General features: G+C 43.9%; 1 protein-coding gene across 3 annotated transcripts in view; it reads left to right on the forward strand.

The window, feature by feature from the left end:
- Positions 1-12,303, forward strand: part of LOC125430802 (N-acetylated-alpha-linked acidic dipeptidase 2-like) — a 40,103-nt gene that overhangs the window by 14,384 nt on the left and 13,416 nt on the right. For 2 of the 3 annotated variants that reach the window (XM_048493040.1, XM_048493041.1), the window contains exons 5-10: positions 979-1,104; positions 2,847-3,033; positions 6,281-6,374; positions 7,300-7,398; positions 8,704-8,789; positions 11,303-11,422. In XM_048493040.1, coding sequence (XP_048348997.1) covers positions 979-1,104; positions 2,847-3,033; positions 6,281-6,374; positions 7,300-7,398; positions 8,704-8,789; positions 11,303-11,422 — 712 coding nt within the window. The remainder of the gene's footprint in view (positions 1-978; positions 1,105-2,846; positions 3,034-6,280; positions 6,375-7,299; positions 7,399-8,703; positions 8,790-11,302; positions 11,423-12,303) is intronic. The other variant, XM_048493043.1, reaches the window with a different exon arrangement.

Consider the following 12,303-nt stretch of genomic DNA (forward strand, 5'->3'; position numbering starts at 1 on the left):
TGGCCAGCCTCTTGTTCTGTTTTGGTCACGATGATAAACCTTGAACCAATGGGCACACGGGACAGCCCTATGGACCCATTAGTTGAGCATTTGCCGTTGTGACGCTTTGCATATTGGTGAATTATATGGGGCAAGATGTCAATAAACACATCAAAACAGCCATTTGGGTCTCCAGCAGCCAGTCGGAAGCCTTGCTGAGCAAAAGCCCCACTTGACTTCACTCACTTTCTAAAAACACTTGGCAGGTGCCAGAATGGTGTTAACAGCTACTGTAGTGCCCATGTGCATCCCTGAAACTATTTGAGGTTTCAGAAGACCCTCTGAGGACACAGAAAAACTGTTGAGCATGCAGTGTTTATAAAACAAAATGAATAAAAAAGGATTTCATTTTGAGAAAGGTGGAACATTTAGAATGTCTATCCAGTTGCCTCAACCTTCATCAAGTCACAATTAACTTATGGTGACCCCTAGTGGAGTTTTCAAGGCAAGAGACATTCAGAGATGGTTTGCCATTGCCTGCCTTTGCATCCCAAACCTGGTATTTCTTGGATGTCTCCCATCCAAATATTAGTCAGGGTGAAAGCTAGTATTGTAACTGGCCCAAAGTCACCCAGCAACTTTCCATGGCAGAGTGAGGATCTGAGCTTGGGTTTCTCAGATCCTAACCAGACACTTTAACTCCCACGCCATGCTGGTTCTCTCCCTATCTGTTCTAGCACTTCCTAAAAACACACACCTCTTTCTTAAACCCCTGTCTTAGTTGACCTCCCTGCCTTTTAAACTACCTGTCAAGAATTACATAAACAATTCACAACATTATGGCATTATCCACAGATGTTATACGCATTACATCACAATAGAGATTGCAAGCAATATGGCTTTTCAAAAGCATAATAGAAGCCAAATGTACATGATTTTGGAAATGGTTTGAGTCAGAATAACAAAAACGTGTTGATTTTTCTTTTCACTTCTCAAAAGGCAGATCTGGTGTATGTTAATTATGGACGCACCGAAGACTTTTTCAAGTTGGAGCGAGAGATGGGTATCAACTGTACCGGAAAGATTGTCATTGCCCGTTATGGAAAGATCTTCAGGGGAAATAAAGTAAGTCAATATTGTGTGCGTTTTCTCTTGTTCTCCCATCTTTCCTTCTCCTCAATGGTACCATTCCACATTTCAGTAGACTGGTGAAGGCAGAGGCGGAGCTACCAGGGGGAGGAGGGGCGCATGTTGCACCGGGCACATGCTTGGGGTGAAAAATCCCCCCGTAGCACCCCTCTCCTGCCCCCCCACACTTACCTTTGTGAAACAGTGCAGGCTGGAGAAGCGGCCTGTTCCTTTCAGGGTGAAAACGGCCTGGTGGGAACAGCACTTCCCAGGAGACCTTGCGAACCCCAGGGACTCATGGGAAGTGTAGTTCCCACCAGGCCATTTTCAGCCTGAAGGGAACAAGCCACTTTTCCAGGCTGATCTAAGGTAAAGGAGGGGGGGACACCACGGAGGGGGGGGGCAGAAAACACAGAGTGCGCACCGGATGCACTCTGGCCCAGCTATGCCTCTGGGTGAAGGTTGTCATAGAAAGGTCACTGGTTCAAAACAGATATTTGCTTCCAGCTTTAGAGCTTTGTTAATTTGCCAAAGATTCCGAGCCGAAGAAGTACAGGTCCATTTGTTCTGTGGGAGAAAAGGAGATATTTCTTTTCAGTCTTTGACAATTCCATATTCCACGTGGATTTTCACTTTTAATGAGGTGAATATTATGCCCCCACTTGTAACATTTTTGTGAGAATTGTAGCATATGCCCCAAGAGTATTGGCATCATTTTTACCCCCAGTGTCCACCACAGCTCAGGGTCCTATGGGTTGTGAAGACACATAACAAAACCTCATGGAAAGATCTTAGCTAAGCAGGTTTATAAAGGTTAATTGACATTTTTATCTTTTTTTGTTGTAATTTTTCAGATTTTTTTCATTTAAAAAATCAATATGAAACCAGTTAAACAAAAGAATAAGCACTGAGAACGAAACTTAGCTCAATTATAACTTTAAATATAAATATGAAGAAAGAGACCATATAGTTATACAAATGATGTCTCTAAGGCAGTGATGGCGAACCTTTTCGAGACAGAGTGCCCAAATTGCAACCCAAAACCCACTTATTTATAAAAGCAAAGGGGTGCCAAGCTGGCATGACGAACTTAACTCTGAATAACTGAGGGTTTGAGTTTACGCAGAAAAAGAAAGCGGTTGGCTTGGTGCATTACTCAGGAGTAAGCTTGGTGGTAGTTGGTGGCTTTGCTTTGAAGCAACTGTGCAACTCTTACACCTGGTGAATACCGACCATAGGAGGGTTTACTCAGAAGCAAGCCCCATTGCCAGCAACCAAGCTTACTCCCACGTAAAGGATCACGCTTTAGTTTTTGCATGAAAATCAGTGGGGTTTAACAGTGCTTAACAGGGTTACCTACACTGCTTCCCCAAAACTAGGTCTTAAGTTTAATGCTAATAATCGACCCCAGCAGCCCAGGCCAGCCTAGATGTGTGTGTGTGTGTGGGGGGGGGGGGTGCACTCTGTTTGCGGGTGTCCACAGAGAGGGCTCTGAGTGCCACCTCTGGCACCTGTGCCATAGGTTCGCCACCACTGCTCTAAGGGCATTGATTGCTCAATCTGTCGATGTCTGTAAGGGCGTTGATTGCTCAATCTATTTAAACAAATTAAAAGCCGGCAGTCCAGTTCAAGTTTTTGAACCCTGATGGTTAAAAGCTTCCAACCCTGAAACACAAGATGCTGCCACTAAACCTTGTTGAATGTTGAAAACAACCTCTTGATGTTTGACTGCTCTGTAGGTTAAAAATGCCATGTTAGCTGGAGCTAAAGGGATTGTACTTTACTCAGACCCTGCTGATTATTGTGCACCGGGAGTGAATCCCTATCCAGATGGGTGGAACCTTCCTGGAGGAGGAGTCCAGCGTGGGAATGTATTAAATCTAAATGGTGCAGGAGATCCACTTACCCCAGGGTATCCAGCAAAAGGTGCGTGACTGTAGCTTCTAAGCCGTGAAATTATCATGTCGCAGTTGCTGTTTGGTTGGTCCTGGGATTTGGGGAGAGACTGTGTGTGCACCCCCAAGTCCCTCCTGGGTTTGCTTTGCCTGGCTGTGCAGATCAAATCAAGCTCCTACAGTTTTCTACAGCAATGGATTACCTGATTAAAACTGAACTGATAGCGGTGGCCATTGGGATTTGTGAAAGCATTACAAAACCCATGATTCGAAGGAGAAGTGTTGATGTCATCATCATCATCATCATCATCATCATCATCATCATCATCATTATCATTATTAATTAGGTTTATAGACCGCCCTCCCCCGAAGGGCTCAGGGCGGTGAACAGCGTATAAATAGAGCGCATATATCAGATTAAATTTGTCAAATATTAGTTAATACAGGCTCTAAAAATATATATGTATAAACCCTCCCCATTAAAATGCAGCATTATTAAAATTTAATACAAAATTAATACAAAAGATGGCGCCTACTATCAAGTTCCCTCAACCCCCAAAATGGAAGGGTGGTAGGATCCATTTGATGTTATAGAAGGAAAAAGGGGGGAGGAGGGAGGAGGGGGAACCCCATCAACGGCTGGACTCTCCAAAGGCCCGGCAGAACAGCTCCGTCTTGCAGGCCGTGCGGAACTCATTAAGATCCCTTGAGGGTCTAAAGATACAGCTGAGTGAAAGAAGCGTTGCTCACCAGGCCGGGGCCAGAGCTGTAAAGAGCTCTGGGCCCGGAGTAGAGAAACTAGCGCGCATCATTGAGGGGCCAGGGATCACCAGTAAATTGGCCTCTGCCGAACCTTGCATGAGACCGATTAAAGGGACATATATAAAGGGTAAAAGGCGGTCCCTTGCAGATACGGAGGTCCCGAAGGGCAGCATAGGAGCCTTTTAAAGGTTAGCACCAACACCTTGAAAATGATTCGGTATTCAATTGGTATCAACCTAATTTGGCTGATATACCACAATCCTCATCTCATTATAACCAGTTGCCAGGCTAATATTCTTTGTTTAGCTCGATAATTAATTTAAATCATTCAGTATACAAGTGACCCATTTTCCCCTGTCTGTACTGTTCATTTCAGCTCCTACTTCCTCCACCACTGGCTTCCTTCCTTCCTGGGCAGCTATTGCTGTCATCACCCATGACTCTTCTTTACATTCATGTCATGCTGGTTTGGGATGGAAGTGAAAATAAAGAAAACTTGTACCAACCAGGCTACAATAATGACTTCAAAATTAGTTCTCCCACTGGAGTAGCAATTTACTTACGTTAGAACGGCATGGCAATATAATCTAAATACAAATATAACAGGTCGCCAGATTCTAGATAATTAACTGGCCTCGTTAAACTTCACTGCTGTTAAAGGCAGGTCAGGGTTTTTCAATGTACAATAATGGTTATAATCAGGGAGGACAGCGCTCTGCAATTAGTTTATTCTTATGCCTCTTGAAAAGGACATTTTGTTACTGTTTGTAAAATTATAACATTATTTTGGTAGCCTGGTTGGTACAAGTTTTATTGTAGCCTGGTTGGCACAAGTTTTATTGTAGCCTGGTTGGCACAAGTTTTATTGTAGCCTGGTTGGTACAAGTTTTCTTTATTTTCACTTTGGTGTGTACCTTCCCCTTTTGCATAGCATGGGGGTTTGGGATGGAAGGCAACATGATATAGCTTGATCTCATCAGGTCTCAGAAGCGAAGCTGGGTTGGTGCTTGGAAGGGAGACTGCCAATGAAGGCTCTGCAAAGGAAGGCAGTGGCTAGCCACTTGTGCTTTTCACTTGCCTCAAAAGCCCCTTTGTTGAGGTTGCCATGATTGTCTGCAAGTTGACAACACTTTACACAAACTCAGGATGGTTTGACCTCCAGTTCCTCCTGCTTACTGCGCCCTGACTTTAGTCACATACATCTACCCAAAATGACAGTGGAACCTCAATGCTTTTTGGTTTGGTTTAGTTTTGCTTTGCTTTTTTGGAAGATGAAGCCAACTGAGCTGGGCTTCTGAAGCTCCGGGCTTGTCTGATATTTTAAAGCTAGAGACTTGTGCTGTTTGGAACCCTGCAGTTATTAAAATTGTTGTATAGATTAAATGGGGTAATTTATTCACCTAATTTATTCACCTAATTTGAAGTAGTTTTTTTTAATTCTGATATTTGTTTTGATTTTATTTTTTGGTGATTTATGAGTCATTGCAATAGTTGTGGGTTTTTTAAGATTCTAATATTTATGTTGATTTTATCATTATATTTTTGGCAATTTATGAGTCATTGCATTAGTTAAAAACACATCTAATCCTTGGAGCTGCTTTGGGCCATTGTGGAATGAGATCTATTTTTAAACAAATCATATTTTTCTGCAGAACACCAAATCATAGCTTTGATTGGCCTTATTGTGTGAATTGATTGTGGGTCTAGACGCTTGCCTTAGGCTAAACAGCATTATGAGAGGTACATCTGATAGACTGTGTCAGTTTAGTGTAATAAGGTATCTTCTCTTTTTGTCCTCAAGTCACAACTGGTTTATGGCAATGCCATCGAGTTTTCAAGGCAAGAGACTTGCAGAGGTGGTTTGCTATCGCCTGCCTCTGTTTTGTGCCCCTTGGGGTATTCCTTGGAGGTCTCCCATCCAAACACTTGCCAGGTCAAGTCTGAGAGTGTGTGATTGCCCCAAGATCACCCTATGGCAGAGTGGGGATTCATTCATACCTTGGTTTCCCAGATCCTAGTCCAATACCACGCTGGCTTTCAAGGTCTCCCTAATCTGATAGAAATGCACACTGAATATAGTTAAAGATTTGCCAGTTGTGCCAATCTGCCTAGTTATTCTTGAGAGAATTGTGGCTTCAGAGTTCCAAACTCCATTTCCTTTTGGCATATTCCTGTTTGCCTTTTTGAACTTCAGTGGAAGAACAAGTAAAGGTCAAGACGAACAAGGCCTTAAAGTGGCCGAATTTTTGCACACTGCTTTTCAGCTGAGAACATTTTGAGGTTTTGGCATTAGGAAGTATTTCCTCTGAGCTGCAACAGGCCCCTGACACCTATAAGCATTCAGTGACAGACAGGAGAATATCCATCCGCCAGCCACTCTTTAATCAGCACGATTGTGGACATATAATCTTTCAATATAAAAACCGCTGCTTCTGATTTGTCTCACAGCGCGTGGTTATGCCTGCATCTGAATTTCAAAGCATCCTGGTTATCTCAAGCTGTTTTTGATTTCTCAGAGTACACCTTCAGGTATGAAGTTGACGACGGAGTCGGGATTCCCAGAATCCCAGTTCACCCCATTGGCTACCATGATGCAGAAATACTGTTGCGGTATGTGGTTTTAATTAACTTCAGTGCTCTTGTATGTAAGGAAGAAAAAAGGAGTTGTTTAACATGATTATTTTAGTGCTTTACCTTGATTTATAGTGGCAAGGGGATCTGGGAAACAAATAATGGGATTAGGTTATTTGACAGCTTTTAATTTAAAACACCTAAGAGCAGTCATGTTGAAACAGACCAGGCTTCTTCTAGTCTAGCGTTCTTGTTTCCAAAGCATCCAGCCAGACACCCTGGGAATGTCATCGACTGAGAATGAGGCCAGTGCTTTTTTCCTCTGGTTATTTGTCGGGCATCTGGTACTTAGAGATATACTGCCTCGGAATATGGAGGATTTATTCAGTTATCATGATTGACAGCTTTTGATAAACTTTGGCTACGTTCAGATGGCACAATACGCCACAATTCTCAGCTTGATTGAACTGTGGTTTATTGCAATATTTGAGTTTAGGCTGCACAACAAACTTTGGCAGGCACTAAACCATAGTTTGTGCCTGAGTTGTTAAGGGTGATTAAAGCTTCCAGACTTGGCTGTAACATGCAAATACCAACATGCAATTTTTTTTTCAAGAGTACTGTCCTTCTCAGCTTGTGGCATACATCTGCAGAGCAGCCGATAAAGCTTTTTGCTTCTTTAATGGGTGAATCCCATGGATACTTTCCCACTGAACCCCATAGGAGAGGAACCACAGATGACAACAGCTGCAGGGAAATGAGTGAGGAAGATAGAAGTCCTGAGTTTGTCCATAGGTTGCTTCCTTTCCTGCTGGTTTGTCCTGTTCTCTTGAACCCTAACCCTACCTCCTACCCTAACCCTAACCCTACCTCCAACCCTAACCCTACCTCCTGCTCCAGATGCTGCTGAGAGGGCTACTGTTGTTATCTAATGATGATGGTTTGCCTTTTGTTCCTGCCACAGTTTCATGGGAGGTCATGCGGCTCCGGACAAGACTTGGAAGGGAAATCTCAACGTTTCCTACAACATTGGACCTGGATTTTCAGGCAGTCACTCTGTAAGGTCAGTCTGGGATTTGTTGTCCTTCTGCCACTCATACCCAAACTGAGTCCATAAATGAAGACATGAAGCTGCCGTATACTGAAGCAGACCCCTGTTTTATCAAAGTTACAATGGTCTGCTCAGATTTGCAGCTGCTGTCCAAAGGCTCAGGCAGAGGTCTTTGCTTTTAGCTGGAGATGCCAGGAATTGAACCTAGGATCTTTTGTATTCCAAACCAAGGCCCTTCCACTGGATCCACATCCTCTTCCTGATGATCATTTGTCCTCATTGTGATTTTAATACAGTTATCCCTTCCATGTTGCTGGGGTTGAGGGAGCAGATCCCCCTGCAACCCAAAGTGCTAAGGACTGTCTCTTTTAGAGTGGGAATTTAGTGGGACAGAACTGCATTTTGAAAGAGGGTAACTAATCTGAGATCTTTGCTACCAGAGTTTATAGAGGTGAGCTTTTGCAAGAAATCCGCAAGAATCCGGAGTAAAGTTTAACTAGTTTTAGTAAAGGATAAAATAATAAAATTACACACTCAAATGGTAAGCAAGTGCACAAAACATTCATACTGTCCTAGGAAATAGATAGAGTTGAGGGGATAGGTCAAGGATAGGTCAGGGGTTTGGGGATAAAGGTGATAATTACCTGATCTAGAAGAGGAATGGTCTGAGTAGCAGAGTTCAGTTCCTGTGTTGAGCTCTGATAGAGAGATGAGATAAAAAGCAGTGCTGGGAACAGTACAACCAGACCAGAGTGTAGTCCAGGAAATACTGAACACTGGATGCCAGGTAGGCTGCTAATCTATAAAAAAAATCTAGCCCTCTAGCAATGTTAAGAGAGCTAAACCTTCCTGAACAAAGGAGGTTCTCATCCTCTGAAAGGGGAACAAAAGGTAGACACTTGGCTTCATAGCTCAAACCCATAGAATGCCCAGCACTGATTAGTTTCAGAGTAGAACTGATAGAATTGCAGTGTCAGGTTAATGCTATTCAAATGGTTATTTACAGAGGTTAGTCAGGAAGAGGAAGGTAGAATTATTGGGTCTGAAGAATGGCTGAAAGTAAGTTTGCGTTAGGTGTTTGGTTATCTGCAGGTCCTTGGTTACTGGAAACAGATGTGCGGTTAGGTTTAGGGTTAGAGATGGGAACTAGTTGAGATGAGAACTGATCTTTCCTGGACCCGAAAGGCTTTGTCTTTCCTAATTACTTCCAGAAAGGTGAGGCAAACTGTTTCCAAGCCTTCAGCCACAGAATCTATGGTTGGCCTCACTCTTCCTTCACGGCACCTTCACTTTGCCTTGTTTTTCCTCCTCCTTTAGAAAAGTCAGAATGCACATTCACGCAACCAGTAAACTAACACGCATCTACAATGTGATTGGGACCATCAAAGGTGCAGTGGAGCCTGGTGAGTTTTCCTTAATGACAACTGAGGTGGGTTAAGGGGGGTCAATGACAGTTTCAGGTGGGCAGCTGTGCTGGTGTGCTGGTTTGATTCCCCGCTCTGCCACTTGAGCTGTGGAGGCTTATCTGGGAATTCAGATTAGCCTGTGCACTCCAGCACATGCCAGCTGTGTGACCTTGGGCTAGTCATAGTTCTTCAGAGCTTTCTCAGCCCCACCCACTTCATAGGGTGTTTTTGGGGTTGGGAAGAGGGAAAGGAGATTGTAAGTCCCTTTGAGTCTCCTTGCAGGAGAGAAAGGGGGAGTATAAATCCAAACTCTTCTTCTTCTATCTATCTATCTGAAAAAGAGAGAAGGTTTCTGCCCTAGAAATGTTGGGCACATATCTCAGCAGGTCTAGAACCCTGTGGGCAAGGCTGTGAACGAGGCTTTTAAGTTTACATCTTACCTGAGGACTAAACTAGTAGGTTGAGAGCCAGTATGGTATAGTGCTTAAGAGCGACAGACTCAAACTCAGGACAACAGGGTTTGATTCTGCACTTCTCCACATGAAGCCTGCTGGTTGACATTGGGCTAGTCACAGATCTCTCAGAACTTCCTCAGCCCACACAGAGGTAGGCAATGGCCAACCACCTCTGGACATCTCTTGTCTTGAAAACCCTGTGGGGCACCCTACTTCAGATGTGACTTGATGACACTTCCCACCCGCAAGTTAGTAAGTTACCTTTGGCAAAGTTCTCTCCTTCAGGCTCAGACCTTCATCTATGATGCAGGCTACATTCTACAAGCCAATTAAATGTTATGTTAATTGTCCCTTTAGAGAGGTTTCTCTGGATACGTGAAGCTGCCTCGCACAAAATCAGATCCTTGGTCCATCCAGACCAGCGTTGTCTCCCCTGACTGGCTCTCCAGAACTTCAGGTGGTCTTTCACATTTCCACTGACCTGATTATTTTAACTGGATATGCTGGGGGTTGAACCTGGAACCTTCTGCCCACCAAGCTGATTGGCTGTTCCACTGACCTGTTGGTCCACCTCCAGTGCTGGGCCAATAGTTGCATTTATTATTAGGATGTGTTAGTTTAGTAGTCGTTTTGTACATTTAATATATTATACCCGTGGTGGCGAACCTTTGGCACTCCAGATGTTATGGACTACAATTCCCCATCAGCCCCAATTGGCCATGCTGGCAGGGGCTGATGGGAATTGTAGTCCATAACATCTGGAGTGCCAAAGGTTCGCCACCACTGTATTATACTGTTTTAAATTAACACTGTAACCCTTCTGCATCTTTTGCTGGAGAAAGATGGGTCAAAAAGTCCTTAATAAGTAAAACGGACTTTTGGAGATTCCATTATTTTGGACAGTTTTGAGAGAAGGAGAAGCAGTTTGGATTTATAACCTGCCTTTCTCTCCTGTAAAGAGACTCAAGGCAGCTTACAAGCTCCTTTCCCTTCCTCTCCACACAACAGACACCTCGTGAGGTAGGTGGGGCTGAGAGAGTTCTCAAGAACTGTGAGTAACCCAAGGTCACCCGGAAGGAATGTAGAAGAAGAAGAAGAGTTTGGATTTATATCCCCCCTTTCTCTCCTGCAGGAGACTCAAAGGGGCTTACAATCTCCTTGCCTTTCCCCCCTCACAACAAACACCCTGTGAGGTAGGTGGGGCTGAGAGAGCTCAGAAGAACTGTGACTAGCCCAAGGTCACCCAGCTGGCGTGTGTGGGAGCGTACAGGCTAATTTGAATTCCCCAGATAAGCCTCCACAGCTCCACAGCTCAGGCGACAGAGCTGGGAATCAAACCCAGTTCCTCCAGATTAGATACACGAGCTCTTAACCTCCTGCGCCACTGCTGCTCCATGTAGGAGTGGAGAAACAAAAGACAAACTACATAGATTAGAAGGCCATGAGAATGCATATGATATATATTAGGCAGAGAGACAGAATGTAATATAGTCATTTCTCACATGGATATGAGATGGAGGTCAAAATATCTGCACAATGCTAATGAAGTGTGATTTTTAAAATCTGTATTTAGTCCTCTCAAGAATTTAATAAAGATTTTATATTTTTGAAAAAGTCCTTAATAAGTAAAAGGGTTTTTTGGAGATTCCAGCAAAACTGCTGTTGACGATTGTATGTCCAGGAGTTAGATCAGAATAGCCCAAAATTCAAGGAGGTGATGGTCAAAACCCATGGAGAGATGGAAATATTTTGCCAGAGGGAAGAAAGGCATAACTGGAAAGATGCCCATGAGTACTTTGTAACTCTTTCTTTGTATCTCCAGGCACGAAATGGAAGAGCTTTCTTTATATTAAAGTTGAAAAGAAAGCTATTTATAGCAAAATGGCTCAGAACTGCAATGAATAAGATTTTCTGTCTTGGGTGAAAAAATTCTTCAGTTTTTCACTTTCTTCCCCCTGTGCTTGAAATATTTCTGATCTGAGTCTGAAAAGACAAGCATGCCAATTATATTCTGTGCTAGAACTTTTGTGTATTTCTTTCCCTCTCTTCCTCCAGATAGATATATTATTTTCGGAGGCCACAGGGATGCTTGGGTATTTGGTGGAATCGACCCAACCACGGGGGCAGCTGTGCTTCAAGAGGTTGCCCGCAGCTTTGGCAAGCTGATGAAGAAAGGTAACGTTTCTCATAGTGTAGAAAATGAGATGCGTGTGGTTGGTGGAGGGCTTTGGGCTGTCACTGCTCAGCGCTTGGAAGTCAGAAGACAGAGTCACAGTTCATTCTTTCTGCTGTAGGCCTAGCAAAGTCCCAACTTAACCTTTTGAACTTTTATGTTGGGAAGAGCCAAAGGCCAGCCAGGTGGATGGAGTCAATGTGCTATTTAGGAACACTGCTGTGGTTAGTGGTTAAGAACAGGTGCACTCTAATCTGGAGAACCGGGTTTGATTCCCTGCTCTGCCACTTGATCTGTGGAGGCTTATCTGGTGAACTAGATTAGCTTGTGCACTCCCAACACATGACAGCTGGGTGACCTTGGGCTAGTCACAATTCTTTGGAGCTCTTTCAGCCCCATTACCTCAGAGGGTGTTTGTTGGGGTGGGGGGAAGAGATTGTAAGCCCCTTTGAGTCAATGTGCTATTTAGGAACACTGCTGCCCAGGGAATTCTCTTCACTATGGGAACCAGCGTGGTTTAGTGGTTAAGAACAGGTGCACTCTAATCTGGAGGACCGGGTTTGATTCCCCACTCTGCCACTTGAGCTGTAAAGGCTTATCTGGTGAACTAAATTGGCTTGTGCACTCCCAACACATGCCAGCTGGGTGACCTTGGGCTAGTCACAGTTCTTTGGAGCTCTCTCAGCCCCATCTACCTCACAGGGTGTTTGTTGTGGGGGGGGGGGAGAGACTGTAAGCCCCTTTATGTCCCCTTACAGGAGAGAAAGGGGGGATATAAACCCAACACTTCTTCTTTAGTAGCATATTACTGGGCTAGTCATTCCTGACACATTTAAGGGAGATGCTGTGTATTATGTTCAGTGACTGTTGGGTAGTGATGTCT

Source organism: Sphaerodactylus townsendi, linkage group LG04 (genome assembly GCF_021028975.2).
Source record: "Sphaerodactylus townsendi isolate TG3544 linkage group LG04, MPM_Stown_v2.3, whole genome shotgun sequence".
NCBI lineage: Eukaryota > Metazoa > Chordata > Lepidosauria > Squamata > Sphaerodactylidae > Sphaerodactylus > Sphaerodactylus townsendi.